The sequence below is a fragment of the Schistocerca piceifrons genome, chromosome 3 (genome assembly GCF_021461385.2).
Source record: "Schistocerca piceifrons isolate TAMUIC-IGC-003096 chromosome 3, iqSchPice1.1, whole genome shotgun sequence".
In the NCBI taxonomy this organism is placed as follows: domain Eukaryota; kingdom Metazoa; phylum Arthropoda; class Insecta; order Orthoptera; family Acrididae; genus Schistocerca; species Schistocerca piceifrons.
This window is the reverse complement of record NC_060140.1, coordinates 963,544,112-963,566,198: the sequence shown is the minus strand read 5'-3', so window position 1 is coordinate 963,566,198 and position 22,087 is coordinate 963,544,112. Positions and strand designations below refer to the sequence as shown.

Below are 22,087 nucleotides of genomic sequence, written 5' to 3'. Positions count from 1 at the left end.
CATCATATAAACTGTGCCCCTAACGTTTTTTTTAGGAGGGACACCCTTTATGTAACCACGTGTCTCCCCTCGGGACATCCTTTATGTAAGCAAAAGAAGCATGAATGTGAGGTTCATAGTAATATTAAGCTTTTTGATGGCTAGCACTATTTTGATTTACATTAGTTTTTACATAAAAGAGTCTGTGTTTTGTATATAACAGTTATGGTACAGTATATTTAAACGAGTTTTATATACCTCCTTTTTCTTTTTATCTTTACCATTTAGTTTTTTTTAATTGTAACATAAAAAAACGAAGAAAAACAAGTGTAATTTAAGTAACATCAAACATTAATTTTACTATAGATTTTAAAATATTTTTAAATTCACATCTTGTAATCTGGTTTGTAATGTCTTTAGTTACGTAGTTAACGTCCTGATTGAAGAGTGGAATGTTGTACCACTGACAGCGAGATGAGATGCGAAGGGGATCAAATAACAATAAAGAAAAATGTTAGCTGTATATGAAAAGCATGGCGACCATAATATTAAAGCCTAAGCCATAGATTGAAATGTGAGACTATTTTGAGGGCGAGAATTTACTGCAGAAGTACGAGAAATATATTGAGTTTTTAACTACGATGCTCAATCACAGATCATCAGTATCAACGCAAATCGAGTACTGATATCGTATAAAAGTCCTGTACGTTCGTAACGGAAACCGCGACAGTAACAAAAAACATTTCGCAAATATAAATCGAAGCTAGTTTCACAAAACACACAGCTATCTAGCTCAATTTGAGAATGCCACACATAACTAGGCATGTATGAATGTATCGTGAATAAATGGAAACGGTTTTAAGAATTTTAACTACTTATCGAAAGAATACATACCAATAATAGTGAAGGAAGCAGTAGATTTTCTGAAGAAGAAGCACCCAAAAATTAACCGCAAAATCTATACAAGAGTAGCAATGAAAACCTATTCGACATTATCTAGAAGATAAAAATACACTTCATGAAAGCATTAACTTTTTGTGAAGCACATCTAATTGAGACTCTGACATGTGACTCATTATACGTAGAAACATCCAGAAATTCATGAGTTAACCCAACAATTTATAAAACAGTAGCAAGGAAAATCTGTTCTACATTATCTATAAAGAAACGGGAAATACTAGGAAAGCACTCGTATATTATGGAGCACATGTGACTTTTCACACAAAGAATCATCCTAAGATTGATGAACTATCCCCGAAACTTATACAATAGTAGAAAGGAAAATCTGTTCTACGTCACCTAGAGAGGAAGAGGAGAAACCATGAAAGCCTCTCTTCCGTTGTGGTGCACATCTGAGAGTCCAACACGTCGGTCATCCCTGAAAGAAATTCGCCACGATTTGCGACACAGGAGATTGTACAGGGAAGAAGCGCACGTTGTGGAGAACTCGTCTATGCCACTCATCGCCTCTGTAAGCGACCAGATTACGGCAGGAAATGTACAGTATCTGACCACACAGATATGGTCAGTGAAACAAAGCCATCTATCAGAATCTCTTAACTGACCGCATTAATCTTTGTAGACTACTGACTCAGCATCGAAACACAATTAGTAATAGCCAAGATATTCAATCTACAGTTTACCTGCAGCGCCTGTATAGTCTCCGATCAGAAACACTCGAGATTAACACAAGAATAGTTCATAAAAGACTTGAAATAGAAATTCTACATGATTAGGCATTCAGACAACTCTTTGGTGCCCCTGTAGAAACATTTATAGCTTGTACAAGATGCTCGCGCAAATGCGCATGCCTACGCCCGAGCGACGTGTATGTCCGCTTCTCCCTGGTGTCCTTTCGTCGACATCCACGCTGACCGGCCGCTGGTCCCTCGTTCCTAAGCTTACCTGTCTCCTGCAGAAGGAGTTACCCAATTAACAGTTACCGCCAACTTCGGCTCAATGACTGACCGCAACTTCTGTGTCCAGCGATTGTGCGTGGAAACATGGAACCAGAGACACATTATACAGTTACCTTGAACCTGACGGTGAGAATGTTAAAAACGGGAACAGGATTACGCTGCTATTACTATGCTGATACAGAGAAAGTTAAGAAATAAATGTCCATTCGGTTCTGCAAAATACTAGTTTTCTTCCGATAGAATTGCGCCATTATATCTTTATGGTGTATTAGAGCTTATATCAGATCAAATTATATAATGTGTCTACACATTAATAGCTAAAGCGCTTCTGTATTACAATGAAAATTTGTATAAAGGAATGCAGTTTAAAATGTACGCAAAGGAGACTAGTTAAGAAGCAAAGGACAGGGTAGAGAAATTTTGGACAGCTTGCGGAACGTGTGTAGGAAACGTTGGACTCTCCAGGGAAATAAGTATTTATGGCGACGAGTAAAACCATTAGATCTGCCAAGGTTAAAATGAATCTAAAACGAAATAATATCGACAAGAGTAATCGGTGTCATTGCACACTACCGACCACAAGATTCAGATACATCGCTCGCAGAGGCATCCAAAGGTAACTTCAATGCGATGGCACACAAATTACCTCGAGCATGCAATTGCAGTAGATGGTGAATTACATTCGTTTAGTACTGCATATGCTATTTGCGATACGGGGAAACAGTTTTGCGAAGTAATATTGGCAATATTCTTTGACAACTGCATTAAACAATTACTCTGACCAGTCACACAGAAAACTAATATTTTACACAATGTATTTACAAATAGATCCGATCTTCCCGAGATATTATCGGCCATGCTGATATTACGGGAATAATGGTCATCAAATGCAAAATGTCCATCGAGATATTTGGGAGAGTATTTGTGTTTAGTCGAACCGATGGAGAGTCTCTACCACTCTGTTTAAAGGACGAACTGAGAACATTCAGTTCAGGTATAGCAAACGCATAACAAGTGTAATTAATGTTGAAAGACGTTAAACTGCGATCAGGATAAGTAAAGTGATATAAATTTCATAAAACGGCAAAGACCCAGCCTGGTTTGATGATACAACTCGTAGAACACTGCTCTCTAGGTACAAAAGAAACTGCAGGGGAAAATGTTAGTAGCAGCTAGTACATCCGTGAGTAGGACCCTGCGTGAATCCTACAATAATTTTCACTGTCGGATTCTGGCGGAAAACATAAACAGATCTGATCATACGTCATAGTTAAAACTTGTCCAAACGACTTGTCCCATCTGTCGTTGACCTGCCTAGTGTTGAAATTCAATACACCAGACAGAAAGCAGAAATACCGTGTTCTGCATAACTCAGTTTGCCCGTCGCACACAGACATACATACATATGAGAGATTTTATTTTAAAACCACCGGTAATGCAAAATAATAAATGAAGTTTAAATAGAACCAAGCATCAGACCCTGACGGAGTTCTAGGCAGTTTTTACACCTGAATAATAGTCCAGGTCACTTCTGTTAAGATAGAGAATAAAAGAGCGGATGTACTACGTTATACGTAAAAACCACTGACGTCCGAGAGTTGCTGGATCCTGGCGTGTATTGTGAGGGACTGATGAAAAACCACTTGTGTGAGACACGACTTACTTTAGTCATACACCATGCCCAGAAAACCTCACATGCAGGTGAAGAGGTGAATGTCGTTATCACACAAATTAAACCCAGTAAGTAATTCTAGACGGCGAATGTTCTACAAAAACTGAAGTAAAACGGAAATGTTTTCAGTACACACGAAAGTTTTATTATACAGGACGAGCAACAATAAAAATTTATTCCTTGACTGTGATCTTGTGTAGGGGAAATTTTCATCGTTAGAGGATCGTAAGGAACTGCAGAAAGACTTGGACAAGATTTCCGCTTGCTATAGTGAATGGCAACTGTATTTAAATGAGGAAAAATGAAATATATGACTATAGCAAAGGGAAAAAGCCCATAGGGTCGGATTCCAAGATTATCTTAGGAAGATTTTGAGGACAGCACGTCGTATAAGTACACTGGCGGAAATAAATTGGTACGCCTGAAAAGGAGGCATGTATTTTGATCCGAGGACGGCGTACGCCATTTGGGAGACAGTAGAGGTACTGATAATGGTTTTAAAGCCGTCCGCCAACAAAGAGCGTAGTGGCATAACTACCGAAGCACCATCTGTGTCTACCCTTCAATAGGGAACGTTCATAGCAAGAAGGCTCAATGTAGTGCAAACGAGTAAAGCAAGCACTTAATCATGGCACTCGTGTATTCTACAACCTACTGAGCGAATTTGAAAGTGGTCGAATTGTGGCCTTCGGAGTGGCGGGATGACTCTTTCGGAAAATAACGTCGCAAGTTGGACGTATTGCATCAGTTGTGCAACGATGCTGAACCTAATAGGTGTCAAATACAGGGAACGGAAAGTTGTCTACAGCTTGTACAGTAACCAAATTGCAGTTGCAAGAAGCTAAGGACATGGCACGTAATCTATCATTAACAATGGTATGGGACAGGGTTGTAGTTTGTCGGTAGTGTCGTTCAATATGTGTATTGGGAAAGCAATGAGGGAGACCAAGGGGGAACTTGGAGAAGAAATTAAAGTTCAGAGAGGAGAAATAAAATCTTTACGGCTTTTTCGATGAGATACTGTCTAGAAAAGTGGGTGTAAGCTGAACATCAACCAGTGTAAAACAAATGTGATTGACTGTTGACTAATTAAGTCAAGTGATACTTAGGGTATTAGCTTAGGAAATGAAACACTAAGAGCAGGAGGTGGCTGACGGCTCAAGTAGAGACAATACAAAATGAGACTGACTATAACAAGAAACGAATTTCTGAAAAAGAACAATATGTTAAACATCTGTCGTGCGTTTAATTGTTAGGAACTTTGTACGGTTGGAAACACAGGCGGTAGGAGGGGGGGGGGGGGGGGGGGCGGGGAGCAAGCATCTGTAGAGGAAAACCAAACCTCGAATACAGTAAACAGATCTAAATAACGGCTGTAGGTGGTAGTTAGACGGAAATGGAGAGGCTTACAGAGGACAGATTACTGTCGACAGCTGCATCAAACTATTCTTAGGACCGAAGAACACAGTTGCAACAGCAAGTAAGCAGCAATACAGAATGTAAGGTCAGTGTTATTGATGTCGTATGGTAGACTTACTATATAACACTGATGCGTTTGTGACACTCTTCCCAAACTACCGAACCTTTATTCTTGTCACTGGAAAAGCCACACATAACACTAAAATGCCGTGAAACACGCTAATGTTACCCTCTGAGAGGATTTCGAATTTTGACCGCGGATGTGACTAATGGATGGAGGTATCGGACTATAATTTTGAACATGGTGAAATTAACAGAAAAACAAAATGTACCTTAACTCTGGGAGTTAATGGAAGGGGTAAAATCATAAGGGAATGAAATAAATAAACTGTCGCCAGCCCAATTAGGCACATTAATTTGGAAATTATTATTTCGTAAAATTGAATATTGGTTATTGAAGATACTGTCATTAAGATTTTCCTTTGAATAGCAAACAGGCTACAAACTGACACAGTGCCTCTGAACTGAGTGTAGCAGCAGTTACCTATAACGCACACACTAGTAAATTATTGGATGTAGTTTTGCACCAAGCTTATACCGAAGACAGTTACATTCAAAAGCATTACATAAATACTGAAATGTTACTGCATGAAGTGCAGAACTAAATTTGGACATGTGGGGCTTTTACCATAACTGACATAAAAAAACCAAATAAAGATGAATAATAACATAAATACACTGTTTAAACTCCTCTACATATATCAGTTTTCATTAGCAACAGTGGTAGTTCAATTTTTTTCCCAAAGGTGGAGAATATGATGGGGACCCACAGATTAGTATAGTTTCACTAGACAACGTTCTCTGATTATTACAGCAGCAAATAACAACTCGAAAAGCTTATCATTCACTTCACTTGGAATACTTTATAATTTACTTTGCAAGACAATAAAATAAACACTAGGCTTAATTAACTTCAAAAAAGGAACCATTCATGATAGAAATCACGACCACATTAATTTTGAAAATGAGCTTAGCTTATTTGCCTTTTCATCACCCGTGAAGCAGGTGTTCTAGACAATAATATTTACACAATCTTGCACTGTATTCCTATAAAACTATTTTTTGTAATAAACTAGGGATACTTCAGCAAAAGCTTATCCCACTTTAATTTCGTGGTTTTAACTTTAACTTTTACTAATCCTTTTATATTGGACAAAAAATTACTTTTAAATACTTGAATACAAGAACCGTTAGTTTAAATCAGGATACTCGGTTTTAGTAACACTTACGTGAGGACGCTGCATAGGTTTGTGATCAGGATAGAAAATATGGTTCTGGACACGGATTTATAATGTGATGATTATTATTAAAACAACACACAAATTACCTGGTCCATGCCCATATACATTCATGAATGTATGAAGTTAGTGAAGCTGTGGCGAAGATTGGTGGCAAGCAACATATCGGCTAACTGTACTCGTGGGTCTTGATATTCGAATGCTCTATAAAGTCTCTTCTTGGCGTCGGAGATTCAGCATATTATAGCCATTTCTTTATGACAAGAATACCAAATAATTGCCAGATCCACATCCGAGGCAATTCCTTTACATTTACATCGCGCCATTCCACTTCTGTTGCAGTGGGAATTCCCTACAGCGTTTACAAGTTACAAATACAAGTGCCCCAAACATGAACTACCTTTCAATAAGCATTTTCTTTTTATGAACACACACACATTATAATAATTTATCATTTGAACAGATCCTTTTGCTTTTTTCATATATACATTACAAAACTCTAATTTTCTTGTTGCACATCAAGGAGTTTAAATAAATCCAAATACACACTCCATAAATGCAGATACACAGTTACATAATATTAATGTACTTCTAATCAATATAAGTGTTACACATGCCCCAGGTTTCATTGAGGTTTCCTGACAGAATACATCAATGAAACATCGATAAGACTTCAAAACAGTTATGGGTGACAAAAACTTTTTTTTCCAAATGTATTACACAACAAACACTTCACATAACTGTTTACGTAAACACTGTTTCATCAAGTATTGAAGAAAAACATGTATTTGTGTTGCATTCAGAAAATATATACTAATCTATACATGTGCCCATGTTGTGAAAAATATATAAATGAATTTACACATCACTTACATACACAGCTTAACATTACACATGGTTAGTTTATACCTATTTGTCACTGTATGATCATTAAGAAACGATGTTTTGACAGCTTTAAATATTCATACAGTTCATTATGAAAATACAATACTCAGTACACTATATAAACTTTTCATCCTTTATCTGCCTATAAACGTATTTGGCAGTCCTCCACTGTTTTAAACATCAACACTTGTCTGCCTATTGACACATTTGGTCAGTCCTCCGGATCATTCTGCAGTATTCAATCCATGCAGTCCTTATGTACGTCATAGCCTGGAATTTACACGTACTTTGTATATCGAATTATGTTATACCGAATCTGAAACTTATAAATATGTATCAGAAATCTCATAGAAAAAACAAGTTTTTTCCAACATGACAGTACTTGACAGCACAACATCATGAACAAGAATATAGAGGGTAAAGTACTGTTTGATTAAATACATATACACTTTTTCATGTTGCCCCTTATTACTCATTGAAGGTTTTAAATCTACAATGTTATGAACACCTTATGGCTTCTTTGACTTAGGATAAACAAGATAATAGGCGTTAGTGTGCGGAGTTCCTTGCACTTCAAAGGGACCAATATAAATATATTTGAACTAACACATTTTTTGGTTTATTTCACTTGATTTTTCGTGAGTATTTATGAGAACAAAATTCCCAGTTTTGAATTAGGCACTTTAAAGGCCCTTATCGTCCCTTTTCAGCTTTTACTTTCATTCTTTTCCTTAATGAGTCTTTTTTCTCTCTCAGATCCAGTTCTACAAAGGGTGGAAATTGTAAGGTTTCTTCAACTATACTTTTGCTCTTATGATTAAGTAGAATTTCCTCAGGTGTAAATTCTGTAGTTTCATGGTGGAAGGTATTCATTACAGTTTCAAAGTCTGCAATAAATCTATCCCATGCCTAATGACTGTAGTGGTGGTAAGTTCGACACACTCTACCTAGTTCATGTGTATAGCGCTCTTGGATATGTTATTTACTGGTCAATCAGCTATGCTGGGGGCTTCTTCGGTTTTCTGAGTTGTAATTCTTTCACGACTATCAAATCTTGTCCCAGTATCACATAGTCTGGTGGCTCTTTCTTTTTCAGTTTATTATTTACTGCCAGATTTTGTTTGGAAAAGACTTTATTTTGCTTTTCAGGTACATCTTCCGTAGTTATTTGTTCCCATTCCTCTATTTCTTAATATGAACTATCATGTATCTCATATTCACTGTGTGATTCTAACATGAACGCTACTCTTAGACAACGAGCAAGCTCCTCTTTTGACTTTTCGTCAGTTTTCTTATTTTCAAATTTTAGAGTCTTTCGTAAAATTTGTATTTCATTTCTTCAGTATCGCTTTTGATGACGTCGGCTTTAACTTCATATTTAGTATACTAGTCTTGGATTTCAGTGTTTACATATACTCATCTGAGTTTATGTTTTTATGACCATCAGCAACACCTAATTGCATGAGTCTTTCCGCAGCCAGGATCGCCTTATTCTCACCATCGAGGATTTCATCCTCCTCCAGGTTCCTGTTTACACCGACCATTTTTTTGTTTATAGCACCAATTTCTTTAACATCGACAGCTTCCTTTCCCTTACCACCCACTTCCTCTGAAATCGCTGCTCGTGCACCTTGCATGGCGCTAACTATTTTCATCTCCTTTTCATTTTCGGACAACGATCTCTTTTCGACTTTCGTTTCCCCCTTTTATTAATTCTCTGGTCGTATAACCCTTTTCAGAGTTTTCCCACTCATATTGCTTTAAACCGTAAAACACATCATCACACAATTCCGCGATCCCTAAGGACTACATTTCGCACAAATTGTCTGTCTTTTCGCTTTTACTTAATAATGTGTCTGATAACTTTCTCATTTCGATGATATTTCCCACCAAAAGAGGTTCACTGAATTCCCCTGTGAAAACTCTTCTTCGCTGTTGCAACCGCACTACGGACAGCTGATTGCTCTTCCAAGTTCTATGCATGGGGTTGCTTAGTTCGCACGCTAGCGTCTGCAGCATAGTCTGTCACCAGTGACTCACTCAAGCCCGCACCTGTTGTTCTGCGTACACCATCTTGTGACGCAGCTCTGCCTTTTACTTGAGTCTTAAATTCACTTTGTTTTAGCCAGTATGATTTCTTTAGTTTTTGCCGGTAATATTTGTCCACCCGAATCTGACCCGTGAAACTCACAGGCCTTACTTTTCTATGTCATTTCCGTTTTAATAGTTTCGCAACGCAAACCCTCTACCACGAAATGACATTTTACCGCTACCTCTGCCTCTGCCTCTTTCTCTTTTCATCATATTTACATAGTAACGATCGTTCCCTTTCTGTTCATTATTCCTGACTATACCTATTCTGGTTGGTATTATTTTGTCGATAATCACGCTTCTGTCTCCAGTGTTCCTCGTCTTCTACTCTTTCCAAAAATGACTAAAAGCTTTTGTGATTACTTCCCACATAACATTTAGAATCTTCCGGGAGCTTTTTCCACAGATCCCACGCTATTTCGGATTTTGTTCATCTGTTTCTCAAGTGTGTCGGTTTCTGATACTACATTTCCCTAAATTCTTGCATTGAGCTTCTACCTCTGTTGTCATATAGCATGGCCATCATAAATTCTCGCCATTGGCAGTCCTGTTTTTGGTCCGACCAGTGTTCCTCTACAAATTTCTGTTTAAATTCGCCAAATTACATTTGTTCTGTATCCAAATTTAGGAGCCATCTTTTCGCATCGCCAGCTAAGGCGCTATCAACCACATTGATCTTTTTCTGGTCAGTTACACAATCATGGAAATTCCTTTCACAGTTTTTCAAAACATTTAACTGGTGTCATCCGTTATGCCTTTTTTCCCCAGATCTAATCATACTTTGTCCTCTAGCAATTTGCTACTCTATCAGTGACGTAATTCGGTTTTTATCTTACTTTGCGTTCAAGGTCACTCAATTTTTTTTTATGTGTGAAATTTAAATAATAAACTAGGGTTAGATGCCCTATTTGGGAAGTGTTCTGCTCACACTTCCTTTTGCATGCTGCCACTTGTTTACTCATTTCCTTTTTTGAATCATTCACCGTTTGCTCAGATGAGAAATTACTGGTTTACATTTGTTCGCTAATTCGGTTTAGAGGCCGAAAACTTTTCATAAATTTTTGTTACACCCAAAGGTTCTACAATGTCTTGAATTTTCAATATTTCGGTATCGAACCTATCGTTGACGTCATTAATCTGAACCTGCATAGTAGCGACATTGTTACTGATCGTGTCTATCTCACTTTTTAAGTCCTTAATTGTGTTACTCACAACACCTACCTCTCAGTGTACTTTTTCGACCTGTTTACTGATTTGAACACCTTGTGTTTTAATTTCGTTGTTAATATTACTACCTTGTGCTGCAATTTGTACAGACAACATTTTTAACAAATCGTTCATGCTCAGTGGCTTTCGCTGTCTTGTTCTATGTTGTCCTCATACTCAGATTCTACTTCTACATCTACATCTACATAGATACTCCGCAATCCACCATACGGTGCGTGGCTCAGGGTACCTCGTATCACAACTAGCATCTCTCCCTGCTCCACTCCCAATCAGAACGAGGGAAAAATGACTGCCCATACGCCTCTGTACGAGCCCTAATCTCTCTTATCTTTGTGGTCTTTCCGCGAAATATAAGTTGAAAGCAGTAAAATTGTACTGCAGTCAGCCCCAAATGCTGGTTCTCTAAATTTCCTCAGTAGCGATTCACGAAAAGAACGCCTCCTTTCCTCTAGAGACTCCCATCCGTTTTCTTGAAGCATTTCCGTAACACTCGCGTGATGATCAAACCTACCAGTAACAAATCTAGCAGCCTCTGAATTGCTTCTCGTGTTATCCTCGGTTCACTTTCGACTTTCGACGAATTGAACATATCCATCGATTCATTAACATAACCACGGTCTCCCTTCGTGCCGTCCGTCATACCTTGTTTTATTTGCGACGAGCTCATCATCTGAATTTGATCGTTGACGAGCATCTGGAACTCAACGTAAGCCAGTTGCCATCCCGTGGTGTCATCTGTGCTCTCGTCTAGTGAACTACTGCCACCTAGTACATTTTTCGTTTCGCTCGTTGTGACCTACTGTTAACACTTAATATTTTATCTTTTAAAGACCTGTAAAGTTTTCTGTTAATCACAGATACACGGATACATAATATAAACGTACTTCTAATCGATATAAGTGTTACATTACAAGGAGGGGACCCCAGCACCCAGCAGTTGGGTCGAGTTTTGGAAATAGTATAATAGCATGTGTGTGTGTGTGTGTGTGTGTGTGTGTGTGTGTGTGTGTGTGTAGGTCCTAAGAATCACACACAGCTGCCATTCACACTGGTTGAGTCCTCGTTTGTAAATCATCGACAAAAAATAACTTCAGAATTTCGTGTGATGCTCAGTATCTATTGAAAATAGCATTAATGCACAGATTGGTTGTACAGCGTAATGATTAAGGTACTAAATTCAAGGTTTAGGGCCCGAAACTGGTCAAGAGTTCGCAATTTTATTTTTAAACATCTATCAAAATGATTTTGGTCACTATTTAAATTCAGTTAACTTGTTTAAATGTATTTTTTTCTATTCCTTTGACACGTTATATTAGTCATCGTATGAGATAGATCATTGCTTGTCTTTTTCTTTTTACAATTTTAATCTTTGTTCATACAATTCTGATTACTGCTGTGAGTCAACTTCAATTTAATTTTTTTTCTGTTTTATTATCTTACATTTTCATTCATGTTATTGCATCCATTATCTCTGTTCTCATTTTACTGGAATATCGTTTTACTCATAATCCCTGTATTAGTTTGAATCATAATCTGTGTTGTTTTCTCAAACAAGATGTACATCTCATAACAAAAAATACATCCTTGTCACAAATGCACAATAAATATAGACAGACTATTGCGTCTTTTGATTTTTAACACTCAGATCGCCATTGTAAAATATTTAAACATCGTGATACATAAATAAAAATAATTAAATTCATATACACTAAGAATCTAAGTGGAAAAATAAGAGCAATTGAGGAAGTTAATATGTTGATTAAAATGACGTGATAAACGAATATAAATAAAAAGGTGTGTAAACCAATTAACTGAATACAAATTGTGATCAAAATTATTTCGATGAAAATATTTCGAAGCACCTGATGAGATTCGAATCACAACCTTTTGTATGTGAGGTCAGTACCCAAACCATTACACTATGCAACCAATTTGTAAATATATGTTATTATCGAACGACAGATCATCACCTGAAACTTTGAATTTTTTTCGTTGATTAATTGCAAACGAGTGCCCACTAGGATGAATGCTTGCAGTGGGGGATTCCTTGGACCTTAACTGACATCACCATACAGATTTTTTAAAGAAGTCAGTCCCATTGCTGGAGACCTCTTCCGGTTAGATATTTTGGAAGAGATCTGGGAAAATGCAATACATTTTTACAAGAAACCGCATAGAGACCATTATTACAGTTATTCCAGGGCTAGAAGACATTGTCAGGTAGCCATGACAACAGACCTGGAAAAACTGCGGAGACTTGCTGGTAAGATGGTGACAGACCGCTGTAGTCCTTACGAAAGTGTAGCTGAAGTGCTCTGTAACTTAACTTGGGGTCCATGGAAGAGAGAGACGAAGAGTTATCGCGAACCCTTGTTAGGTAAAGTTATAGAAATTGATTTCGAAGAACACTTTACGACCATTATGTTGCCATCAACATGTATACTGCATAGGGATCATGAGCATAAGGTATTTTTCTATTTGTGGTACCTTAATATGATCACATATCAGTGTTTCGGTTGTTTCTTCTCTGCATCAAACTGTCTTCCAACAAACACGTCACAAACTATGCGAGCTGATGTTTTATACATGGTCGTAAATGCACCACTATGTAGACTAAGCTTGTCAGCATAGACTGACCTTTTGCGTCCACACGTCCATATTTCAGCCGGCCGCGGTGGTCTCGCGGTTAAGGCGCTCAGTCCGGAGTCGCGCGACTGCTACGGTCGCAGGTTCGAATCCTGCCTCGGGCATGGATGTGTGTGATGTCCTTAGGTTAGTTAGGTTTAAGTAGTTCTAAGTTCTAGGGGACTGATGACCACAGATGTTAAGTCCCATAGTGCTCAGAGCCATTTTTTCCATATTTCAACACCTGACGTGCTGTCCAGGGGAAAACAAGCATTAATGCTTCCTCTTGCCACTCATACGTGGAGGTACTAACCAATCTAAAAACATGACTTGTAATAGCTATAATTATTAATTTGCAAATGAGTAAAAAGGATGTCATAATGTTCAGCGTACCGTTCTCAGTCACCAATAGAAACATCTACACTTATACCTGTTGCACCTGGTATATGAAGAGGTCGGTTCCGATAACGTCACATAACCCTGCGAACTACATAAAGAACCAATGTTGATAATTTGTTCTTCTTTGACTCATACATATGATATCCCACGAACGCCGCTGCTCATTGCACCTCCAAAATATTTGCAGAAGGCAGCTTAGTTAGCCGTTTGTTGAAGAAATTATTGCAAAAATGCTGTTAGGTAGTGGAAAATCGTATTTTCCACACGAATGTACCTTCTAAAGGTGTTGCACATATAAACTGTGCATCTTTAATACTCTCAGAGTTATTATTTGGACTGTGTCCGTAGCACATGAAGTAACACAGGTTCTGACTATCAATGGCAAGTAACACATCGTAGGTGTAGTTGTTTTGCTACTAAGCCTTCACTGTGTATTACAAGTTGTTGTTTACAAGTGTGGTTCTTCGACGGGCATTGACTATTATTTCAGCTTAATGGGTATTGAAACACACTTGTGATATTGACGAGCATCGATATCCTAACGGGGGAGATTTACTGTGTTAACAACGGATTAAAAAATTTGCCTCTCTTTGCGGGCTACCTCAATATGGCTAATCGTAACACGTAATCGTCCACGGTGTGTATTTTGTACGGATGACAAGACTCCAATGCAGCGCGCCTGGGTTCGATTCCCGGACGGGTTGGAGATTTTCTCCGCTCTGGGACTGGGTGTTGTGTTGTCCTCATCATCATTTCATCCTCACCATTAATACCCAAGTCGCCCAATATGGCGTCGATTGAAATAAGACTTGCACTAGGCGGCCGAATCCGAAAGAGGCCTTCTGTCCAACAATGCCATACGATCATTTCATTTTTTCAAGTCATATCAGCATGGAGAATACCGCGAGAACGCTCTCGGGAGAAAGGTGCGCCGGTTCGTTGGTTGCAATCAGAACGCCGTGAGCTTCGTCAGGTGGAAGAGGATGCAGTCTTCGTATTAAGTCGGGCATCAACACTTCTGTCGTCACAGTAAAGAAAATTCAGCTTACACCCAGACCAATTCCAGCAACCTGAAGAAGTACTTTGGAAGTCTTTATACTGTGACAGTCTTTACATTGATCAAACTGTTGTTGGTTACCTTACGAAGTACAAGAATGTTGCTAGAATTGATTTTTCTCAATTTGGTTGATGCTAAAACTATCATGGAGAACGAGAACGATGATTTTTCGTGACGACACTCTCGAATAAAATCTTTAGTGTCTTCCTGCAACTTCATTTTTGGGTAAAATCTCAGGCATTCGACGATTACCATCACCGCCTTCGTCGTGAGTAGCTGATAGTCGTGGCAGCAGCTGTGCTGTATTTACATAGCCAATGGGTTGCTCCTGGTTTGTCAACGAAACTCTTTTTGCTGTCGTGGATGGTCTCAGCGTTTGTGCTGGTGGCACCACCATTGTCTAAGCAGCTTAAGCAACTCGGCGAATATCTCTGTTTCTTCTCTGTGTCGACAGCTCGCTTCCACGCACTTCTCTCTGTAGCATCTGATAAACTAGGAAGGTTCTTCGGGAGACTGTGAATAAGACGTGTTTTCCGACTACCTGATTTCTGTGTTCGGCTTACGACAGTCTCTTCCTGAGATTTACAGTATCCTCTCCGAATGCTGAAGGCCAGGCCATCCATATCGCTTCTGACCGCTCTGCAGGGCGTCAACTGGACATTAAAAATGGAGAATGCAAGTAATTAGCGGGTGATAAGTCCAGTCACACGAATAAACACAAATTCTGTTTGGCTAAAGAAAAGTTTGTCTCAAGCATCTTCGTACTGAGATTTTGTTATTAAAGAGGCTGCAGGATGTGGGAGGACCACTTCAACAAGGACAGTAGTTATACTCATTTCGGTTGGTGGAAGTGAGCTCTCCGTGCAGATAAGGAGCAGAGAAATTCTCAGAATTGTTTGCGCCCCTACTGCAGGACTGGCGCCATGAGTGCAGACGTTGACACCACCATGGCAATACGGCGACGTAAACCGGTCAGCGAGCAGTCGTTCATAGCCCGTATGAATCTGCCACTCCAGCAGCCATAACGGTCAGTTGTTCCTGACGAAGGGCACAGTGGTAACTGTCGAAAGCTTGAAGTTTTACCCACAACACGCTGAAAGAAGTCCGAGAGTATATTATTCGTTGTTAACGTGGAGTGTGAGGTAGCGGTGTCGTGGTTGCAGCGGCATCTGTGACGCCTGACTTTCGGTGTGCTGCAGTTCTGGTCGGCGTACGTGCCGTGCGGCTCGCAGTACCTGGACTCGGTGCAGCTGACGCTGGAGCAGATCGATGTCATCCGCCGCCTCGTCGACAAGTACCCGGCGCACATGCAGCTCGTCACCACCGCGCAGGGTAAGTATCTGGACTGCTGGTAAAATATCTGTATATCGATATATACGAATTTTTTCAAAAAAATTTGATACATATCGGCGGTATTTTTGTCACCGATTATACAGGGTGGAGAAAAATTGTGTCACGAAATTTTAACCCTGGATAGCTGATGCCACTAGGAACCAAAATTGCTGATGTTGTGTAGGTCGACAACGCCCAATTTTTGAACTACGGAAACTTGGCGCCACGCGCTCCGATTGGCCGCGGGACTGCCCTGTTGCCGGATGCTCTGGACAATGCGTGACCGCGAATGCTTTGCCTGCCAGAGATCGCGCCCTTTGTTTCATGCCTGAGATATAACATTTGAACATTTTGCAGAATTTCCTATTACACCATAATATTCTAATTTACTTAAAAGGATATTGTGTTTTAAACAGTCAAATGCCTTTGAAAGATCACAAAATATACCAGTAGCCTGCAATTTTTTGTCTAATGAATTAAGTACATTTTCACTGTAAGTGTAGATAGCCCTCTCAATATCAGGACCCCTTAGAAACCCGAAATGTGACATTGACAGTGTGTTATTTGTGGTAAGATGGTTATAAAACCCATTGTATATTACCTTTTCTAAAATTTTTTAGAATGCTGGCAAAAGTGAAACTGGACGGAAATGTGATGCTATTTCTTTATCTCCCTTCTTAAACAGTGGCTTAACTTCAGCATATTTCAACCATTCAGGAAATATTCAGCTGATAAACGAGTGGTTACACAGATAGCTTAATATGTTATTTAACTCAAAATCACATTCCTTAATTAACTATGTTGATATTTCATCATACCCACTAGTTGTTTTTGATTTTAAGGATTTTGTGATGGACATTACTTCTGCAGGGGTAGTGAGGGTGAAATTCATATTATGGAAGTTACTCGAAATGTTTGGACTGAGGTATTCCATTGCAGCAACTCCATCTTTTCAGTAACAGTTATAGAATGTTTGTTAAACAGTTCTGCAACACTATAGACATCTGTCACCAATGTACATTTACTCTTAATGCTATTTTTCCCTTTTCATGTCTGGTTCTACTGGTCTCCTCCTTCACTATATCCCATATTGTCTTTAATTTGTTATCTGATATGACTATCTTTTCCTTGTTGAATTTGCTTTGATGTCCATGTTACAGTGTTGCCCAGTAATGAACGCTTCAAGTGTTGTAAAGACCATCCCGATGGAAGGTGCACTCGTTGGTAAACAACACAATGGCGAGGGAGTCGGCATCTCGTGCAACACGTTGCAGAAACCACGGGAAAAACCCTAGCCTGCGTTCATAGTCCGCCACAGGGTTTAGGTCTTGGGCAGAGTGGAAACTAAATGTATGCTGGCGTTTTGGAGTTGAAGTACATATAAGCACTGGGCACAAATTATTCCTTCTTCTTAACAGATGCGACAAAGCTACATGCGAGAATCGCTCTCGTTGAATAAGTAAGCAATGGAAGCACCGGCGAATCAAGAGCAATTGCGCGACTGATGAACTTCATGCATACACAATCTCACTCAGCTGATGCTGTGGCCCATTCAGGCCGAATTCAAAATGAGAATACTGAAATTGCTTCACCTGAGATAAAACACAGTTAGAAAAACAGAAAAACAAAGAGAAAGGGAGGGATGATTGAAGGAGAAGAGGACAGAGAGAGAGTGAAAGACATAAAGTAAGAGAGAGAGCGAAAGGGATGGATTGGGGAATTTATTGGGTGAATTGAAGCTTGGAAGGTGTGGGTTGGGAGGGATTTGCCCTCAGCAGGTGGAGACAATGCACATCGATTACATCACAGAGCCTGCTGGTGATGGCATTACAGGTACGTATGTCAAAGGGAGTGGCTTCATACTCACAGGGATGTTAAGCCACATAACCTACAAGTGTTCTGAATCCAAACGGAAATGGAGGTGATTTTCTGGGATAACTGCAGTAACTTTCAAAGACATGTTTCTTTTCTGGCCGCTCTTTAGACTCAGTGGGTTCATAATACAACCTGTAGAAGTAAGACATTCACGGCACAAAGTACTCATTTACTTACGTGAAAGTTGAGGCTCGAAGGAAGATTACGCTGACACTGTGCAACGTTCTTAGTTTTGTCGTTGGAGCTTTTCTAAACTTACATTATGTCTTACATATTGAAATGGCTGCTTCAAATTTTTCAATGCAATACTGGGTAATAAGAACACTGGTCAAAAAAAAATTAATCATCCACAGGAGACGTCAGGCTAAACACCGTGTGACACCGCCTCCACTGTCGGTAACTGCCTCAGTAGGACGAAGAAGGGCATCCACAAGTTTCTGCAGGAAAGCCGTACCCAGCTGAAAGCACTCCTTGCGGTGTTGTTGATTTTTATATTTCATCTCATATTGGAAATAGTGTGTGGGTTATTCCGTAACTGGGTTTAGTTGTGATGGAATGGCTGAGTGTTAGTCAAGCCAGGATTGTATACGTGCCTCCCTGTGAGCACGGTTGTTGTTATCTTGGAAGATGTTCGTACTGCTCATGAAGACGTGGAGTAAATGGAAACACTCAGATAATGTTGATATATACTTCCTACTCCACGTTTACGGGGAGCTCAATAAGTACGCCCAAAACGTGGTACGAAAAACGGCCCCAAAACATGACAGAATCATCTCTGGTCTTAACTGCATCCGTAACACACGACGAGTAAAACGCCTCGCTATGCCGTCGGTGGATTCGGGGACTTGAATAAAGCTGAAAAAAAAGGGGAAATGGTGACTTGTCGAACCACATTACAGACTTGCAATCAGCTGCTGTTCAGTTTCAGAGTTGTTTTGCCCACTGGCGAATGTGGAGCTTATTTCCAAAAGCTACCAAATCCAACTGGACAGAATCTTGAGTAGAGCAGAGAAATTCCCCGTAGCAATAATAGTTCTCGTACGCTGATCTTAGTTAATATACAGTTTGTCTGGAACTCACTGATAAGTTTTCCTGAAAAATTTAAGGTATTCCTTATTATGATTGTACAGTTACTAGGAATTTAATTTTGGGTTTGGTACCTCCTGCCTTAAGAATTATTTTAAAAGTTTACAAACTATACTTGATGCACAAATAACATTCTCCTCGCAGAATAAATTCCACATCTACGCATAGTTAATTCTGGAGGCAAGTATTTTCTTAATGGTGTTCCCCACTCCCCACCCCCGTCAATGCTGTTCTCTGCATTTAAAACTTGTTATGTGAGCCATAACTGAGGCCTGTAGTTCTCCATACCAAGCCTTGCACCACCTCTGGTTCCAGAAGCTGCTGCCACACCATTCGTTTTATCGTTAGCTGCATGCTCAGCCATCCTTTCCCAACATTAAAAATACTTAGCAGCGTAGACCAACAAACACTGACCTTCGCCTGAAGAGAAGTTTGAATCCTGTTGCTTATAATTTCCGTTTTGCTTGCACGTACTTTCCTACCTTGATCAGGCCTTTTTTTTTAGGATAGTTCACATCAATACATCCTATTAAGAAGTTTATCTGACTAAAAGTACCTGTAGTGTTTCAGTATCTATTATTTCCACATACCATTTCATCTTCTGATGTGCATAATGCTTTGCAAAAGTTATCATTATGTTAGCACGCGATTTGAGGTTTTACGCTTGCAGGAGCATTACGTTCTTCGCGCTTCAAAACACTCCGCTTCCATATACCTACAGATCCTTCCGTTTCGACAGCTTTTCTGTATATTCAGGCACATCGGCATATTTACTGGACATAACAGAATTTATTTTAAATGTTCACCATAAACAAACACAACAGAAAATACGAGAATATTACATGAAATAACCCCGTAACAAACTGAAGTTGGCTGACTGAGATTGTGACGTCACAGCACTGTGCCAGATCAGTGCTGGAGGAATCGGTACTTCTTGCTATAAAAGTTCAAAGACATTTGGTATGTTTTGCCTTGAAATTCTCAATTTAACTACATCTATTTAAAAGATTTGACATTTTTTGCAAGAAAATACTTATTTGTTAGTACAGCAAGCTAATGGGTAGAGGCTACCATCTATAAATCATTTTTCTTTTAATTTTTTGGATGTGGTATCTTTTGGAAACAAGCTCCACATTTGTCCAGTGTTTGCAATTTCCTTCGCTACGTTCCCACAGTGAGGGTGGACACTTCTTACGAAACATCTTCTCTTGCATTGCTCCTCTCCACTGCCGCACTTGCTTGACTCTGCAGCACTATTTAAACTCAACCAAGTCAAAACGTGTGCACTTCCTTGATTGCTGCACTCCTTACTTCTGAACTGGCAGAAATCGGAATGAATTCAGTCTATTAATGCTTTGTGTCTGACCACAGCCACTAACAGTAATAGTGACAACAATAACAGCAATAATAATGTCGTGTACAACACTAAGGTAGTCCTTATGTAGTTTATACTGTGTTGAGCTGTCAATTGATTTATCTGTTTCCAAGTGAGTAATGAAGCATGGAACTCCTGCTAAACCCGCTGGGCGGAACAGGTGATTAGGACTGTGGAAAGGGCCAAATAAGGTGTCGGTCAGTTTCAATTTAAAATTGTAATTTTTTATAATTTAATAACACCTTTAAACCGAAACGGAACATAGCCGAGTTTCAAAATCCAATTATTTGATGGATGAAGGCCTCCAAACAAGAAATATAAAAAGCAACAAGGTAAATTTCAAGTGACTGAAGATATGCAGTTAAAAATGCAAATAAAATAAGCCTCAAGGAAAAAGTGGATAGAACAAACATTTACAAGATGCAATAGAAACAGATGAATTCCAAAATTAAATTTCAAAATTTTAAAATATATTACCATAATCTTTTGACACAGAAGGCTGAAATGTTTTCGCTTAAGGGGATATTTTGAGAATAGGGCTTTAAGCGGCAGAAGGCCCACAGTAATTTTCCAAAACTTCAATAATAACTTAACCTTTACGTTTTCAATGGCCGAACGCACATTAAATGAATAAGCAACACAACGACAATAACTAAATTTAAGAATAAGGTTCCAAGCAGCTGAAGGCACACAACTGATTTCCATAAATTGATTTACGTAAAGCCAAATAAAATAATTTCTTTTAAAGCATTGGCCATAATAGATTACCAACAGACAATTAAACACCCATGAAAAGGACAGTATTGACAACGGCACTCGGACGCATCCAGGGGGGGATGGGCCTGCCCTTGAAACATTAACGTTCACTTCGGTGAAACAGATGGTGGGCCCAACTACACTTGAACTGTCGGTTACCCAACCAAGAGACTGTCACGGACCTACTCACCAAACGACTTGCTAACCACCAACCGGTACATGAAAGCTCAAAAACCAAACTGTTACGGACGTGATTATCGATAATGAAATATATATTAAGCTGTCAAAACTACACACTGTACTGGACAGCGACAACAGGTGAGGATAGGACGTTAGTAGCCAGTGCAAGTAACCGGAAGACTGACGGCCACAAGGCAGAGAATTCCGCTGGTACACTTGAATTTAAAACAGGGTAATATAGTTAGCTTCACCAAATCGAACACTGCCCGAATTTATGTCAGTGGCCAGTGCAGGTAACCAGAACACTAACGGCCACAAGGTAGAAAATTCCGCTGGTGCACTTGAATTGTAGTGAACCAATACAGTTAATTCCACGCTCCGACACTGCGCAGGGACCGCCAGCGGACCCAGCCGACAGCACCATACGGAGATATCCTCCCTGGTCTGCACCAACCGACCGACTACCCACAGCCCCCCTAGCCGGAATCTATACTCCAAACTGTATATGAGTAGTTTATCCACAGCCCTGATCGGCAATGCAGCGTGTCGACGTCACAGAGACAGTTGAGCTAGTACAGCACTCCTCCGCCATACCTGGCAGCAGGGCTGACAACTTAACCGTAACCGGCGAGGGCGCGTTGCGTCGGCTCGCAGTTACCTCCACATTGCCACCTGGGCGCTTCGTGTGAGCTTTTAACGGCGCTCCTTTTGGTGGGCCCCGCCCCGTTAACGGGCAGCCCCCTGTAATAATTTTCAAATATGAAGTAAAACGTCGTCCCGACCACGCACTTACGCTGAAAGGCAATTTTGTCAGACATCTCATCTGTTTAACGACGATACTACGCTGGGGCTCGCACCAGCTCTGCTGATAGACCGCATCCCCTGCAACAGGGAAGCTACCTGCCGTTTTGT

The 22,087-nt window shown here is 39.7% G+C and overlaps 1 protein-coding gene across 1 annotated transcript in view; it reads left to right on the top strand.

The window, feature by feature from the left end:
* The window catches only part of LOC124789267 (dipeptidase 1-like), a 1,467,693-nt gene that overhangs the window by 844,806 nt on the left and 600,800 nt on the right, over positions 1 to 22,087 (top strand). The window contains exon 7 of the mRNA XM_047256565.1: positions 15,771 to 15,903. Within this exon, the coding sequence (XP_047112521.1) occupies positions 15,771 to 15,903 (133 nt within the window). The remainder of the gene's footprint in view (positions 1 to 15,770; positions 15,904 to 22,087) is intronic.